The sequence below is a fragment of the Ostrinia furnacalis genome, unplaced genomic scaffold (genome assembly GCF_004193835.3).
Source record: "Ostrinia furnacalis isolate ACB-3 unplaced genomic scaffold, ASM419383v2 OfSCF7680, whole genome shotgun sequence".
Classification (NCBI taxonomy): Eukaryota; Metazoa; Arthropoda; class Insecta; order Lepidoptera; family Crambidae; genus Ostrinia; species Ostrinia furnacalis.
This window is the reverse complement of record NW_021137919.1, coordinates 838,038-852,004: the sequence shown is the minus strand read 5'-3', so window position 1 is coordinate 852,004 and position 13,967 is coordinate 838,038. Positions and strand designations below refer to the sequence as shown.

General features: G+C 41.4%; 1 protein-coding gene across 1 annotated transcript in view; it reads right to left on the bottom strand.

The window, feature by feature from the left end:
* Nucleotides 1-1,706: 1,706 nt before the first annotated feature.
* Cals (calsyntenin 1) overlaps nt 1,707-13,967 on the bottom strand; it is a 31,919-nt gene continuing 19,658 nt past the window's right edge. The window contains exons 14-20 of the mRNA XM_028322596.1: nt 12,836-13,017; nt 11,812-11,928; nt 11,166-11,270; nt 10,307-10,445; nt 8,084-8,265; nt 5,670-5,784; nt 1,707-4,555 (exon numbers count right to left, since the gene is read on the bottom strand). Coding sequence (XP_028178397.1) covers nt 4,488-4,555; nt 5,670-5,784; nt 8,084-8,265; nt 10,307-10,445; nt 11,166-11,270; nt 11,812-11,928; nt 12,836-13,017 — 908 coding nt within the window. The 3' untranslated portion in view covers nt 1,707-4,487. The remainder of the gene's footprint in view (nt 4,556-5,669; nt 5,785-8,083; nt 8,266-10,306; nt 10,446-11,165; nt 11,271-11,811; nt 11,929-12,835; nt 13,018-13,967) is intronic.

The following is a 13,967-nucleotide window of genomic DNA, read 5'->3' as shown; positions in this document are numbered from 1 at the left end:
AGAATGGGTCATTTCCTATATTTTCAGCCCCCATAACACGTTCCATGCCAGGCGGCTACATTTATATTAATTTTTTTAGTAATTTCACCAAAATACCCAAATCGCATCATTTAATTTCGATTTTAAAAAAAACTAGTAGGCGTAGCCTCAAAGTAAATATTTTGTTTTGACGTGCATTGATGTAGGGTTGCATCAAATCTAAATTTACTGCGTTGTGGTCACAGTTCTAACCTAACCTAAACCAATAATTATGAATAGGACCGATTCGTTTCTGGAACTTGACTGAATGACTGGAGCGGGACTCTGGCTTCGCTCGCTCGGCTGGTGTGTTGTGGTCACAGTTCTAACCTAACCTAAACCAATAATTATGAATAGGACCGATTCATTTCTGGAACTTGACTGAATGAATGGAACGGGACTCAAGTATACGTGCTAATGCCAACTTGAACTTTAACATATTGTTAAAGAAAGAAATCTAAACAAAAAAGATATGACTTTGAATAATAGTGTAAAATATGGTTATGTTTAGAAAATCTAGGAGAACAAATAAAAGTGTAATAGATGTTTATTGCTTATGACATTATGAAGTTGAATGATTCGAAATTATGAACATTAGAGACAGAGTAGTTAGGAATTGTGATTGTTAGGATGAAAAATTTTAGGAAGAACATTTTCGGACTTCCAATTTTCGGAGTTGAAAATTTAGGTGAACTTTGGCGCACCCCCTGTAATGACAGTGAACCATTCAAACCTTTCCTGGACTACCTTAAACACTTCAACAACAACTACGACAAAACCAAATGCCCAGCCGTTCTCTAGTTTTAGCAAGACGAATTTCAATTTTGAAGATTTAGCACCATCTCCCTCAGCGTAGCGATAACTAGGTAGGCTACATTTTGGACACGGTTATGCTTTCTTTCAAAGTAATTTACTTTCCTGCAATTGATACAGATGGCGCTGATTTGTAATATCTTTCATGGATAGGTTCTGTAGATCCTAAACAGTTGTAATAAGGGCGATTTTGCAACAAAATGTATCATCTGATATGCAGTCGAGTCGCATAACCGCTAGTTCACATCGAAATAAATCTGTCTTTAGATATAAAGCAGCTGAGGCCAAAGACAATATGCCTTTCTTTATATGAAGGTTCTTGTGTAAGAATAAAAACATTTTTTACTGAGTTTATAATGACCAAAAGTAGTTGTAATGTTGTCTTAAAATAAGGGTTGTACCATAATTTGTAACTATGAACAGATCGAAATAAAACACCACCATTTTTATTTTTAAACCAACTTTATTTTTAGCTAAAATATAATAATCCATACATGAAAGAAGTTCCCTAAGTATACTGTAATAATACCGCGATAATACAAAAGAAAGTAAAAACAAAAAATACAAGTACAAAAATGAAATACAAAAAAATAGCTACCACATTATACTTGGTAAAGTTTAACTGACAAAGTAAATGGCTGTCTTTGTGCGGGGTTTGAGCCAAGTCCGAAGATAAAACAACATGTTACGGTCAGATCTTAAAATATTAAAATGTAATGGGAAATGGGCATTGGACGGTTGTCGAGTGAAATCAAAAACAACGACTCAATTAAACAGTACATACAAACTTAATAGGAAGCAAGCTGCGTGTCTGCTGCTATAAACAACAAATCAACGAAGGAAACTCTAATGGCACTAAACAATTTGTTCTTTCATTTCATCAAAGGAACTAACACAGAAAAATATACGCACAAACACGCAACTCGCTGTATGCTACTTGAACGATATTGATACTTTTGACAGCTGCCATAATTTTCACAACATCAACCACAGATAACTTCCGCGCCATAAATACATTTACTAAATATCCTATTCATTTAGTCATACAATAAAATCCTACACCCTTGACAGCTGTCACAAATGCCAGTCTGACAAGTGGGAAACGTCAAAATAGGTAAGAAGTTGGGAACAAACAACATTTTATACGCCGACTAATGACACCAATGATTATGTTCACGAAGATTGCTTAATTGTTTTACAGTCAGTGTTCCTTACACCTACGCTAATATGGCAAACGGACCATGATATGCAACTCGTCGGTGACATACCACACAAGCGGAAGAGTGAAACGGAAACCTAACTAACTTTAACTACAGCTCCAATCGAATTTGTCAGAAGTGTAAATAATCTTGATACTTTATCAAAGTTTACACGCGCTGTGAATGCACGCAATGCTTCGGTAAGCTGGACAGTGAAGGCCGAAAACCAGTCTTATCAACATGATATTAAGGTGTAGACAAATTTATATGCATTTCTAACAATTCCAATTGAAATATTTTCAGGGATTGACGTGTTCTCGTCCGCCCCACTTTTCTCCGTAGTGTCAAATACTAACATATAGCCACTTAGTACCTAATTGTTAGTAAAAATCCCTTAACGCATTCAAAATATATATATAATTATATAGTTTATAATAGCTGATCCTAAACAGATACCATCTGTATAATGTGTATATCGTAAAACTATGTTTTTTTTTTCAAATAACTCTGTGCCTAATATACATTTAAGCCGATTTAGTTGAGAAGCTCGTAAGGGGTAGAAAGTGTTTGGACATCCTTTATTTTCATTTGACAAAGAACAAAACGTAATGCTACTCGAGTGATGCGAGTTTGTACCACAAAAAATAAATGCACTTTTGAACGAAACGTTGGCTTTGTACTGAACTCAAACAGAATTCCAATATGGCGTCCGATTAACGTATTTATTTGGCGCGAAAAACATACCTATAAAGTTGAATTTCGCAATGGTTCCCAAATCGATACGCATCAAATCATATTTCTTTTTACGAAAATAAAAAGGGGACGGAAATAACGAAACGCGAGTACATCGCCGCCATATTGGATTTCGAAAGAAACAAAACAGAGCTGCATATTATTAGCGAGTTAGAATAGCCAGTGAAGCATACATTTCTTAGATATCAGTAATATACAATAGTAGTATCTGATGGCTTATCCTAAGTTATCCTTACCGACTCCATACGAAATTACAATGACTACTGGTTTTATTACATACAATATTCATCGTTTTTACCTCTTACACATAGAAATGAATAGAAAAGAGTTCAAGACCTCTAATACAAATGTGTACTACAAAGCAAGCAAAGACAAAATAATTGCTGATTTTTTACGTATAAAGTTTTTGATATGATCATTTTTGAGACCTTAGAAGTACACTATAAATAAAACGTGCTCACTCTTTCGACGGACATACTATTCCAATATTAAAACATGACATTTATAGAATCAAAAGTTTAAGTTCACTCTTGTGCGTCTATGACATTGTGCAAAGTTTAACTGAACCTCAAAATTGCCTCTAAATCTTACATGAAGGCTTCTAAGGATTAATTAAGTACTTGTTTTTATTTACAAATGCCTCCAATAAGACCTCCAGTGGTTCAAGATCGTGCATAAATAAATTCAAAATTTACATCAACGCTTTATAAGGCCATCCGCTGCGTTTAGTATGCATAAGACTTCCCTTGTCTTTCGTCCCGTTTTACGCAGCGGTCAGCCTAAGCATTCTTGAGTTTTATAGCCCTTTTATTAGTGTTAACTTTCCCCTCTGTAATCAATTTATATCTATAGTCAATGCATGTCAACGTACATTTATTAAATTTAGATCTTGGATATTATGGACTGACCTGTCAGTCTACCCTCGCATCGTTCAAACGTAGATAGCAAAATCGATCTAGTTTACTCATGTCAATGACCATAGATATAAATTGTTCTATGTCCGTCGACTCGAGAGCATAGTGTCACGTGGTTGCGCTGAAGCAATCTACCCAACTCACGATAACTGATATACAACAATATAAAATCAATTCCGTCGTCTGTGTACTGAAGAGACGCCGCGTTGCAATATACACTTCGTGTAGAAATTAAGTAGAAAACAAAGCTCTCAAAAATGTATAAAGGCCACCTCTTACGTGACGAATACAGAACGATTTAAAGAATAGAATTATAAATGACCAGCATTGTTACATTTATGGTTAAAGTTTCGACAAAATAACTTCATTTGAAAGCAGTTACAGTATTGAAAAGGAGGAGTTACATGAGAGGTGGCCTTTACACTTAAATATAAATACAATATTTTGCACGGGTGCCTAATTTTCTAGTAAGCAATCCTCGCATATAGCAGATTTGTTTCGTTACCCAAAAATAAAGTTTAATATTTCCAAATCACTTTTATAAGCTTACATATTTTGACTCAAATACGGTCTTAAATTCGAGACTATTTGGAATTAAAAAACGTTACTTTTCGCGTCGTTTATGACCACTTACAACTTCGTCGGAAGAAATCTTACACGTATGCTGTTTAAACTAAATAAAAATAGAAATAAAACCTTAGTAACCTTACGAACTAAGACTCAGTGATATTGCGACGCGGTGCGTGCGAGCGAGAGGCCCCGAGCGGGACGGAGCGAGCGTGCGACGGCATTACATCGTGCTGTTGTCCCACTCCAGCTGGCTGATGTTCCTGTACTTGTGCTGCTTGCCAGCCATGACTGGAAGTGAAGAAGCTTTGTTAAGCGGCTAGAGGTCAATGTCAGACGCTGTACTCACTAAAGGGTGCGCAAAAGTCGAGATTTTTCAAACAAATGACTTTCGTATGCCATGAGCATAAGGTTTTAATTTCACAATAACGCGGAATCGAAAAATTTAGGCAGAAATCATCGTTGATTCATGCCAATTAAATATGCACTTCATATTTTGATTATTTGCTTGTTATGTTATTGGTCTGTATCTCGTAGTTTCTTGAGCAACTTATGCGCACCTTTTAAGTCTGACACGAGTGTCGATTGTAATAACCCTGAGGTTTTTACAACTTACACGATAGAAGCTCCTAAAAGTTGTGTATTTACAATAATATTTAAAACTTTAGGTACTCTAAAATCTGTAATTAGAAATTAACCAAATTCTGATATGATTCTTAAACTGATTCTCTTTTATTTCTTAGTAAATACTCGTAGAAAGGCACACAATTTAGAGCTGTTAAACATATATTATACTAAAGTATTTGTAAATAGAAGTGTTATCAGTGTTAAATATGATTGAAATAATTTATTTAATTAAACGTCCTTGCGTTAGTAATTAGGTTTTACTTCACAGTGTGTCAGACTGTCTCTAAAATTTACAAGCAGATTTTAAACTCTACGCACTCACGAACAAGGTTCAAAATGTGTTTGTCTTACAATACTATTTGTAGTGCTGGGCTTATTTATATTTTTTCTGCAGAATGACACCAAATATAAACTCAACTTGCTCCAAATATAAACTAAACTTGCAATTTACGACCCTAAAAAGTTTTCAGGTCTATCTGCCTTAGGCTGTGCTTAGGCGGGTTTTAGAATCGCGCTGACCGCTCACTGATCGTCGGCGCTGACAGATCAATATGTATGTAATTGAAGGGAACGTTCTTGAGTGACGCTGATCGCTCGGCGCCGACGCTTCATACATTTTGGCTGTCAGCGCTGACGGTCTGCGTACGTCAGCGTGATTCTAAAACCAGCCTTACCGTGCCTGCATCTCCAAACAAAAACTGTAAAGCTCCTACCGCAGCATTGTAATTTCAACTCTACGCTTATCCCAACAGGGTTCAAAGTCGATAAGTGTAGTTACCGTGGTCGTCGTCGTCCTCGTCGGAGGAGGAGTGGTGCTCGGAGTCCGAGTCGGAGCACGACTCGCCGTCAGAGCTGTCGGCCACCGCCGGGTGCCGGGCGCACGAGCCGCCCGCCTGTGGATACGAGGATGAACTTTATTGGGGAGGGATAAGGTAAAGAATTGAATTAATCTTGATCATAATGTTTTTATTGTGTATTGTGTATGGGCCACCACGCCTGATGTCGCTGGCGCCAGGGTATATAGACTTCAGTATGCAATAGCATATGCTGACCACTACAGGCTATCGCCGTTGTGTACAGTGGTGATGGTATGTCATGGTGGAGAACTGTCAATCGTGGTACACTGCAAAAGAATCGTGGCGTAGCGTGGCATGTGGTGTTCATAGAGTGGCTTTAGCTGTTCAGTTCCTGACCAATCACTGGCCGGATTAATGCTCTCTCACATCCAGCGCGAGTGTTTCGGCAGGCAGCAATGAACCACACATTATTGTGTAAACGCCAAGTGAAAAGCATGTAGGTCATGCTTTACATACATCATTGTGTGCTGGACTTTTAAGACTTTGCAGGATCGGCAACAATGGTCAACGTCACTCACCTCATCCATAGGCTTGACGGTGATGGTCGTCACACGCTATCTCTCGGGGTGGGGCCACGCCAACGGCTGCAAGAGCCATAGTATAAAGGCTCGACCGCCTCGTGAACGTTCACCAAGGTCACTCACCTCATCCATAGGGTTGACGCGGAGTCGTCCCACGCCATCTCTGTGTCAGGGTGGGGTCACGCCCTCAGCCTCAAAAGCCACAGTATAAAGAGACTTTATTAAAGACTTGACTTAACTTATGGTCCTATGTCCCCTAGATGGGGCAGAGGGCGTCCACAACAGTCCTCCATCTCGTTCGGTCTTGAGCTTCTCGCTTGATCTCGCTCCAGGTCTTGCCGATCTTCTTGAGGATAACTCTGCCCGACCGCCGTTAACGTTCACCAAGGTCACTCACCTCATCCATAGGGTTGACGGTGATGGTCAGCGCGGAGTCGTCCCACGCTATCTTTGTGTCGGGGCGGGGTCACGCTCACGGCCACAAAAGCCACAATATAAAGAGTCTTTATTAAAGACTTGACTTGACTTATGGTCCTATGTCCCCTAGATTAAAAAAACTCATTTATTTCTGTAAATAGGCTTAAAAAAAGCACTTTTACACGTCCCAGTATTAACCCTACCACTGCTTCAGGACAATAAATGGGCCAGTGCTGAGAAGAAGCAGCGCAAGAAACTCAGTCACTATTGTCAGCCTCTTTTTCAAAGGTTTACATGCTTTAAAATGTACAAAGTTATAAATATTTATGCGAGCTAGGCAGTAACGTATCCCAAACATTTTTATCTTTTAAATAATCATCGACTTTATAGTAGCCCTTTTTCATTAAGGTACTTTTAATATGTGCTTTGAATTTATGAATGGGTAGTTCTACAACAGTTTGTGGTAATTTATTAAAGAATTTAATACATTTTCCCATAAATGAATTACCAATCTTATGCAATCTGAAATTTGGAACGGCAAGTTTATTTTTGTTTCTTGTATTAAAGTTATGCAAATCGCTCTTTTTCGTGAATTGCTCTATATTTTTGCGGACATATAAAAGGTTTTCATAAATGAACTGTGAAGCTACTGTCAGTATGTTTATTTCCTTAAAAAAATCTTTCAAGGAAAATCGGGGTCCAAGGTTATAAATGGCCCGCACTGCTCTCTTCTGCAGAACAAACACAGTTTCAATGTCCGTGGCTGAGCCCCACAACAATATGCCGTATGACATTATACTATGAAAATAGCTAAAATATACTAGCCTTGCCGTTTCAATGTCAGTTAATTGCCTTATCTTTCTCACTGCAAAAGCAGCCGAACTGAGCCTTTTTGACAAAGTTTCAATATGAGGACCCCATTGAAGTTTAGCATCTAAAGTGATTCCCAGGAATGTTGTGGAATTTATGCTATTTAATGATTCATTCTTCACCATTAATTGCGTGGAAACCTGCCTCACATTAGGTAAGGTAAATTTAATGCACTTAGTTTTGTTTGCATTTAACAATAAGTTGTTAACAGTGAACCAATGTAGAACCTGTGAGAGTGTGTTATTAATATCGTCAAAATTTACTTTACCTCTATCAACTTTGACTATCAACAAGATGGGGCAGAGGGCGTCCACAACAGTCCTCCATCTCGTTCGGTCTTGAGCTTCTCGCTTGATCTTCTTGAGGATAACTCTGCCCGACCGCCGTTAACGTTCACCAAGGTCACTGACCTCATCCATAGGGTTGACGGTGATGGTCAGCGCGGAGTCGTCCCACGCCATCTCTGCGTCGGGGTGGGGCCACGCACACGGCCGCAAGAGCCACAGTATAAAGACAAGGTCACTCACCTCATCCATAGGGTTGACCGTGATGGTCAGCGCGGAGTCGTCCCACGCCATCTCTGCGTCGGGGCGGGTGGGACGGGCGGGGCGCGCGGGGCGGGGCGAGCGCGCCGCGCGGGCCACGCCCACCGCCGCCAGCGCCACCACCGCGCCGCACGCTACCACGCCGATCAGCAGCGCCACGTGGTCTGCGGGATACGTCACGTCAATATCCTACTAATATCATAAACTAGCTTTTGCCCGCGGCTTCATCCAGGCATCCAGACATTCACACAAACTTTCGCATTTATAATATTAGTAGGATGCGAAAGTTTGTATGGATGTCTAGATGTCTACATGTTTGTTACTCTTTCACGCAAAAACTACTGAACGGACTTTGTTGAAACTTTACAGTATTATTGTTTATAACTCAGATTAACATGTCTATACTAATATTATAAATGCGAAAGTAACTCTGTCTGTCTGTCTTGCTTTCACGCCTACTAAACCACTAAACCGATTTTGAATTTTGAAAGGCATAGTGATAGTTTGAGTCCCGGGAAAAGACATAGGATAGTTTTAATCCCGATTTTTGAAACGGGGACGCGCGCGATGAAGTTATTCTGTGACAGACAAAATTCCACGCGGGTGAAGCCGCGGGCAAAAGCTAGTTTATTATGAAATCTACCAAGATGTATAATAAACAATAATGGTGTTTATTGTATAAGATTCAAAATAAAATTTTCAAATGTATTTTCTTCTAAATTCCGGTCGCCGAGCAGATAGAATTTCGTCCAATAACCCCAAGCCACCCATCCTTATCGCTCGCGCGTAATTATATTGCTGTCGCGACTGTGCGACGGGCGCCCGCAGTCAGTGCAAGCGCGACAGCAATATAATTACACGCGAGCGATAAGGATGGGTAGCTTGGGTCATTGAACGAAATTCTCGCCCGTATTCACAAACATTACTATGAGGTCTCCCAGTGCGCGTGAACTAATCACAGAGCTCCATTCAACGTTGTGCGTTCGATTTGCTGATTCACTTATGCATCGTTTGTGAATACGAGCGTCTATGTACACACGGCCACACTGTTAACTATCCATTTCCGTTTTTGCTCTCGCTCTCATCAAATGGTGATTCTTTGCGATAGAACGAGACGACATGACAGGCAATGGATATTTAGCACTGTTGCCGATGGTACTCGGCGACCGGACTTAGGCTAAGAACTCATGGGCGCGATTTTCACCCGCGCCCGCGGCGGTTGCGGGCCCGTAGCTTCTGCAGATACTTATGTAAAAAATTAATGCACAACTCACGACGCGGTTTTCGGCCGTGGCGGGCGCGGTTGTAATCGGGTCTCGCTCGACGGTTTTCGACTGCGCGAAAACCACCCGATCAGCGGGCGACCATTTTGTACCAGTGACTTAGCACTTCTTAGAATAACCGCGCAAATAACCGCTCCCGTGAGTTTTGAAATAAAACCGCAATTTCACAACCGCCGCGGGCGCGGGTGAAAATCGCGTCGTGAGTTCTAAAGGCGGGTACAGACTGCTGCAACGCAACATGCAATGCAACACGAAACGAGCATTGCATCAGTGTAGACGCGGGGCGCGCACAACGTGCGCACGAACCGCGCATGTACCTACTCACATCTGTTTCCGAGATGCGCGCGAACGGTAGGATGATAAAATACTAATCATTTTACTGTAACATTTTTTCTTGTGTTGTTTCCATCAAATTAGCAATTTCCATCCATACATCCTCTTTAAAATGTTTTTTATAAAAATTCTCATGTTGTGGATTCCACAAAATTTCCTTTGATCTGTACACTTCAATTAATTGAAGCACTTTTTCTTCACTCCACGTAAATGTAACCGCCTCCTCCGCCGCAGTAGCGTCGTCTTGTTCCATGTTCGCGCGCGTCTAGCCGTACACACCACACAACCTGTCCACACTGACGCTCCGCGCATACTGCGCGCCTCTTTGTGTTCGGGGAAAAAACCGACAAATTTCGGGTCGCTACGCGCAAGAGTTGCAACAATCTGTTCGTGCGCGTAGTAGACGCGGTTCGTGCGCGCAAGGCGTCTACACTATGGGAATTCTGTTACTTTACATGATACATTGCAGCAATGTGGACGTCAAATTCTTGCATTGCATGTTGCATTACATGTTACATTGCACCAATGTGTACCCGGCTTTAGCCTTAAACTGCAAATGTCTGTGCAACAGTTAAACAACAGCACTGACTGTTAGGCTCGTGCTCGGGGTGCAGGTCGATGAGGCGCGGCGCGGGCACGTCGGCGGCGTGCGCGTCGCGCTGCGCGTGCGCGGCGTACGCGCGCGGGGCCAACGCGTGCCCGTCGTGCGCGTGCGCGTGGTGCCCGTCCTGGAACGAGACCACGTGCGTGAGTTACACTACAACTAAGGCCCAGAACAGACGGTGAAACGCAACTGCAACGAAACTGCAACTTTGTGATGATTCTGATGCATGAAACTGAAAGTTTCAAACTGGTCGCGTCATGTGTGGTCTCTCAACGGACGCTATGGCAGAAACTTAGATGCAACTCAAAAGTAAATAGCAGTTGCAGTTTCGTTGCAGTTGCGTTTCACCGTCTGTTCTGGGCCTAAGGTTGCCAACTTTTTAACTTTTAACCAAAATTAACAGTTTAGCTCTACATCGCGATATAAATGTAGTGTTGGGCATTTACTTTTAAAAATATTTTTGTTGATTCTAAATCAGTATAAAAAATAACAACTTCACGTTTTCGCTATGCTACAATGGGGAAGCAATCAAAAATACGTTTTGAAATATTATAGTTTTGCTGTCATGGTTTTACGGTGGAGGAATGCTACCGATGTAAATGTTACTGTTAAGAAAACCACTTACCAACCTAACCAGCTGTTAAGCCGCCCTCATATTAGGGCGTAAAAAGCGCGACAGCAGCGCGGCTGCGGTAATTTTATAATGTGAAGGCAGGTATCCGTTGTCATATAGTATGAAATTATCGGCAGCGCATCTGTCGCGCTGCTAAAGTAAAGTCGCCTAAATGTGAAAGCACTCTTAATTTCCTAAAACCTCAGATCACAATGTCTCGGTGCCTGTTACCTGTTTGTCGCGTGCAACGTTGTCCAGTTTGTCGGCGACGCCACTCGGATGCAACTCGCGGGACAAGCCTTCACCGCCAGACATGTGTGGGTGAACTACCGTTAGCTGTAATAAAATTATAACATTAGGGTACGGTTATATCTTTAGGAAGTGTTTATCCGGCTCGAAGGACTATGTAGTGTAAATAAAGTTATAAATGTGACAGTTAAAGTAGTAAATACATACAAAAAATTATGGAAATCTTTGAATGCAGTTCTTTTTCTTTTCAAAAATGAAGCAATGTTTTCTTTGAGTAAAATTTTCTGTCTACAGTATAACTAAGAGTAGTTTCCCTCCAGGTGGCATTACAAAATTCCACCTTGTATACAGGGTGTTAAGTAAATGGGTATATGAGCCGACACTAGCCCATGTTAACATGGGCATATAAATGGTATTGTGAAGTCAGAAAATTGATATCTTCGTTTTAATTATTTTAATTTTCATACAAATCGGATTTTATGAAATTTATTTTGTTTATACTTCGATTGCTTCGAGCCGGATGTAGGTACTGTTTTTGCTCACATGTTTTAAGTTCTGTGTTGTTAGTACATACATCACAATGCAAACTTGTCCCTTAACGTAAGGACATAAGGTTCAATATACGCACCGTCTGCACATACTCGTTGCTGGTAAAGCGTCCGTTCAGTTCCGAGCAGGTGAGCTTGAACACGCGGTTGAGGTAGTACGCCGGCTTCTTGTTGCTGTACTCGATCTCCAGCAGAACCTGACGTATTTTAAGAGCGTTAGGGTTGCAATTCGCTTGGGGAATTGGGCGCAAATACATGGAAAATGTCTTTATTTACACACTGTTTTCAAAGTTTATATTGTTTTATCATAAATATTGAACACGTAAATTTTTATTCGTCACTGAAAAAAGTTATATGGTGTTGAAATTCCGTGTGACGTCATAAAATGCTACATTTTAACCACGCCTTGACGTCGTGGTCCTTTTCTTTCGAACTTTGGCGCACTTTGTCTCTTTTAATTTTCATTAGTTTGAGTAAGTAAAAAATACGTGTCGAGTATTTTTTGATAAGTTAACTGACGGACTAGTTCAAACTCCTCTTAGGGCGGGTTGCACCATCTTACTTTAACTTTGACAAACGTCAAAAATCTGTCAAATTCCATACAAAAAACACCGGTTATCGTCACAGTTACCGTCAAAGTTAGGTGGTGCAACTCAGCCTTAGAAGCTAGTTCCTAGTTTACCCTGGAAATCTCCCTGATAGGGATCACTCTTAGAAACTCACACACTAACATATGGAAAAATTAGCTAACTCTGCGGTTTTTTTGTGGGACACGTGTGCTAATCCCCTTAACAACAGTTTCACTACTATTTTGATGTCTCACAAACCCTTTCTTGTACACTGTGAAATGCAATAAAGATTTGAGTATTGAGTACTGAGGGCAGAAATTGAAATGATGAATTTTAATCTGTGACGGGTCTGGGTGTGACTATGTATAATATTTATGTATTTAAAAAAAAAGTATATAAGTAGTATATCCGTTAAGCTAGCACCCATAACACAAGCATTAAGTTGCTTACTTTGGGGCTAGCTGGCGCTGTGTGAAATTGTCCAAAGATTTATTTATTATTATTTATTTATTTATTATTTCATATCACAAATTACCTTTTCGTAGTTAGCGACGGTGTCGGCGCCGGTGAGGATGACGCCGTCCCTTGTGACGGCGGCGCGGATGTCGTAGCGGCTCGGCAGCGAGGCCGCGTCCCGCAGCGACAGCGCCTCGTGGTCCGGGTTCAGTGCCGGGTAGACCGATACTACGCAGGAGTCCAGCTTCTGGCTCTCGGCTTCTGTGGAAGGTTCGTGTTAGATGTTAGAGAATATTCAGCGATCACGTCACTTTTCAAGACAAACATTTCTCAGCATTAAAATACCTTTAGGCGATTTGTGTCCTTTTTAGCGTAATTTTTTAGCACTAAAAATAATTGACCAGCTATTGAAATCAGCCAATTATCCACACTTGTGCAAATTAACTCGCACCCAGCGCCATCTCTGGTAACAACAAGGCACTGCTATCTATGCGAGTTGATGTATTCAATCACCCTATTCCACTAGTTCCTATCAATATTTCTCCTCTTGGTGGGTAAGATTAATTTTTTTTCCTTTAAATCCGTTTATACCTTTAGCGCCATCTCTCGACAGTTTACACCACTGATTTCTACGCACGACGTGGTCTCAAACCATCACGTGAAATCTTGTGACCAAGTCCAATCGTCCGCTCATCTTTAAGCACGTGTTGGTCTCGAACCCGCACGTGTAATCTTGTGACCATCCTTCATCTGACATTCATGTGAAAATTCCCACCAGTCCACTGACCTCTGAGCACGTCGTGGTCGCGCGCGAGCACGTACACGCGCAGGTCGGGGAAGACGCGCAAGCCGGCGCGGAAATGCGCGTAGTCGCGCGCCGCGTCCGCCGTCCCGTTCAGCAGGATGCTCGGCGTCTGCGGCTGGAGTGCCATGACACCAGCTGTGGTCTACAACCAGCCTTGTAATCCACTTACCAGCCTTGCAACATTGATACATCTAGCGCCATCTCTTAGCAGTTGCCGCCATTGACCATTGAATGAGTCGTCGTCTTAAACTAACGCGACTGTGCGACGGGCGCCCACAGTGAGTGTGCGAGCGCGACAGCAACATAATTAAGCGCGAGCGATAAGGATGGGTAGCATGGGGTCATTGGACAAAATTCTACGTGCTCACGGACCAGGCTTTAGTACCTACAGGCCACTTGCCACACT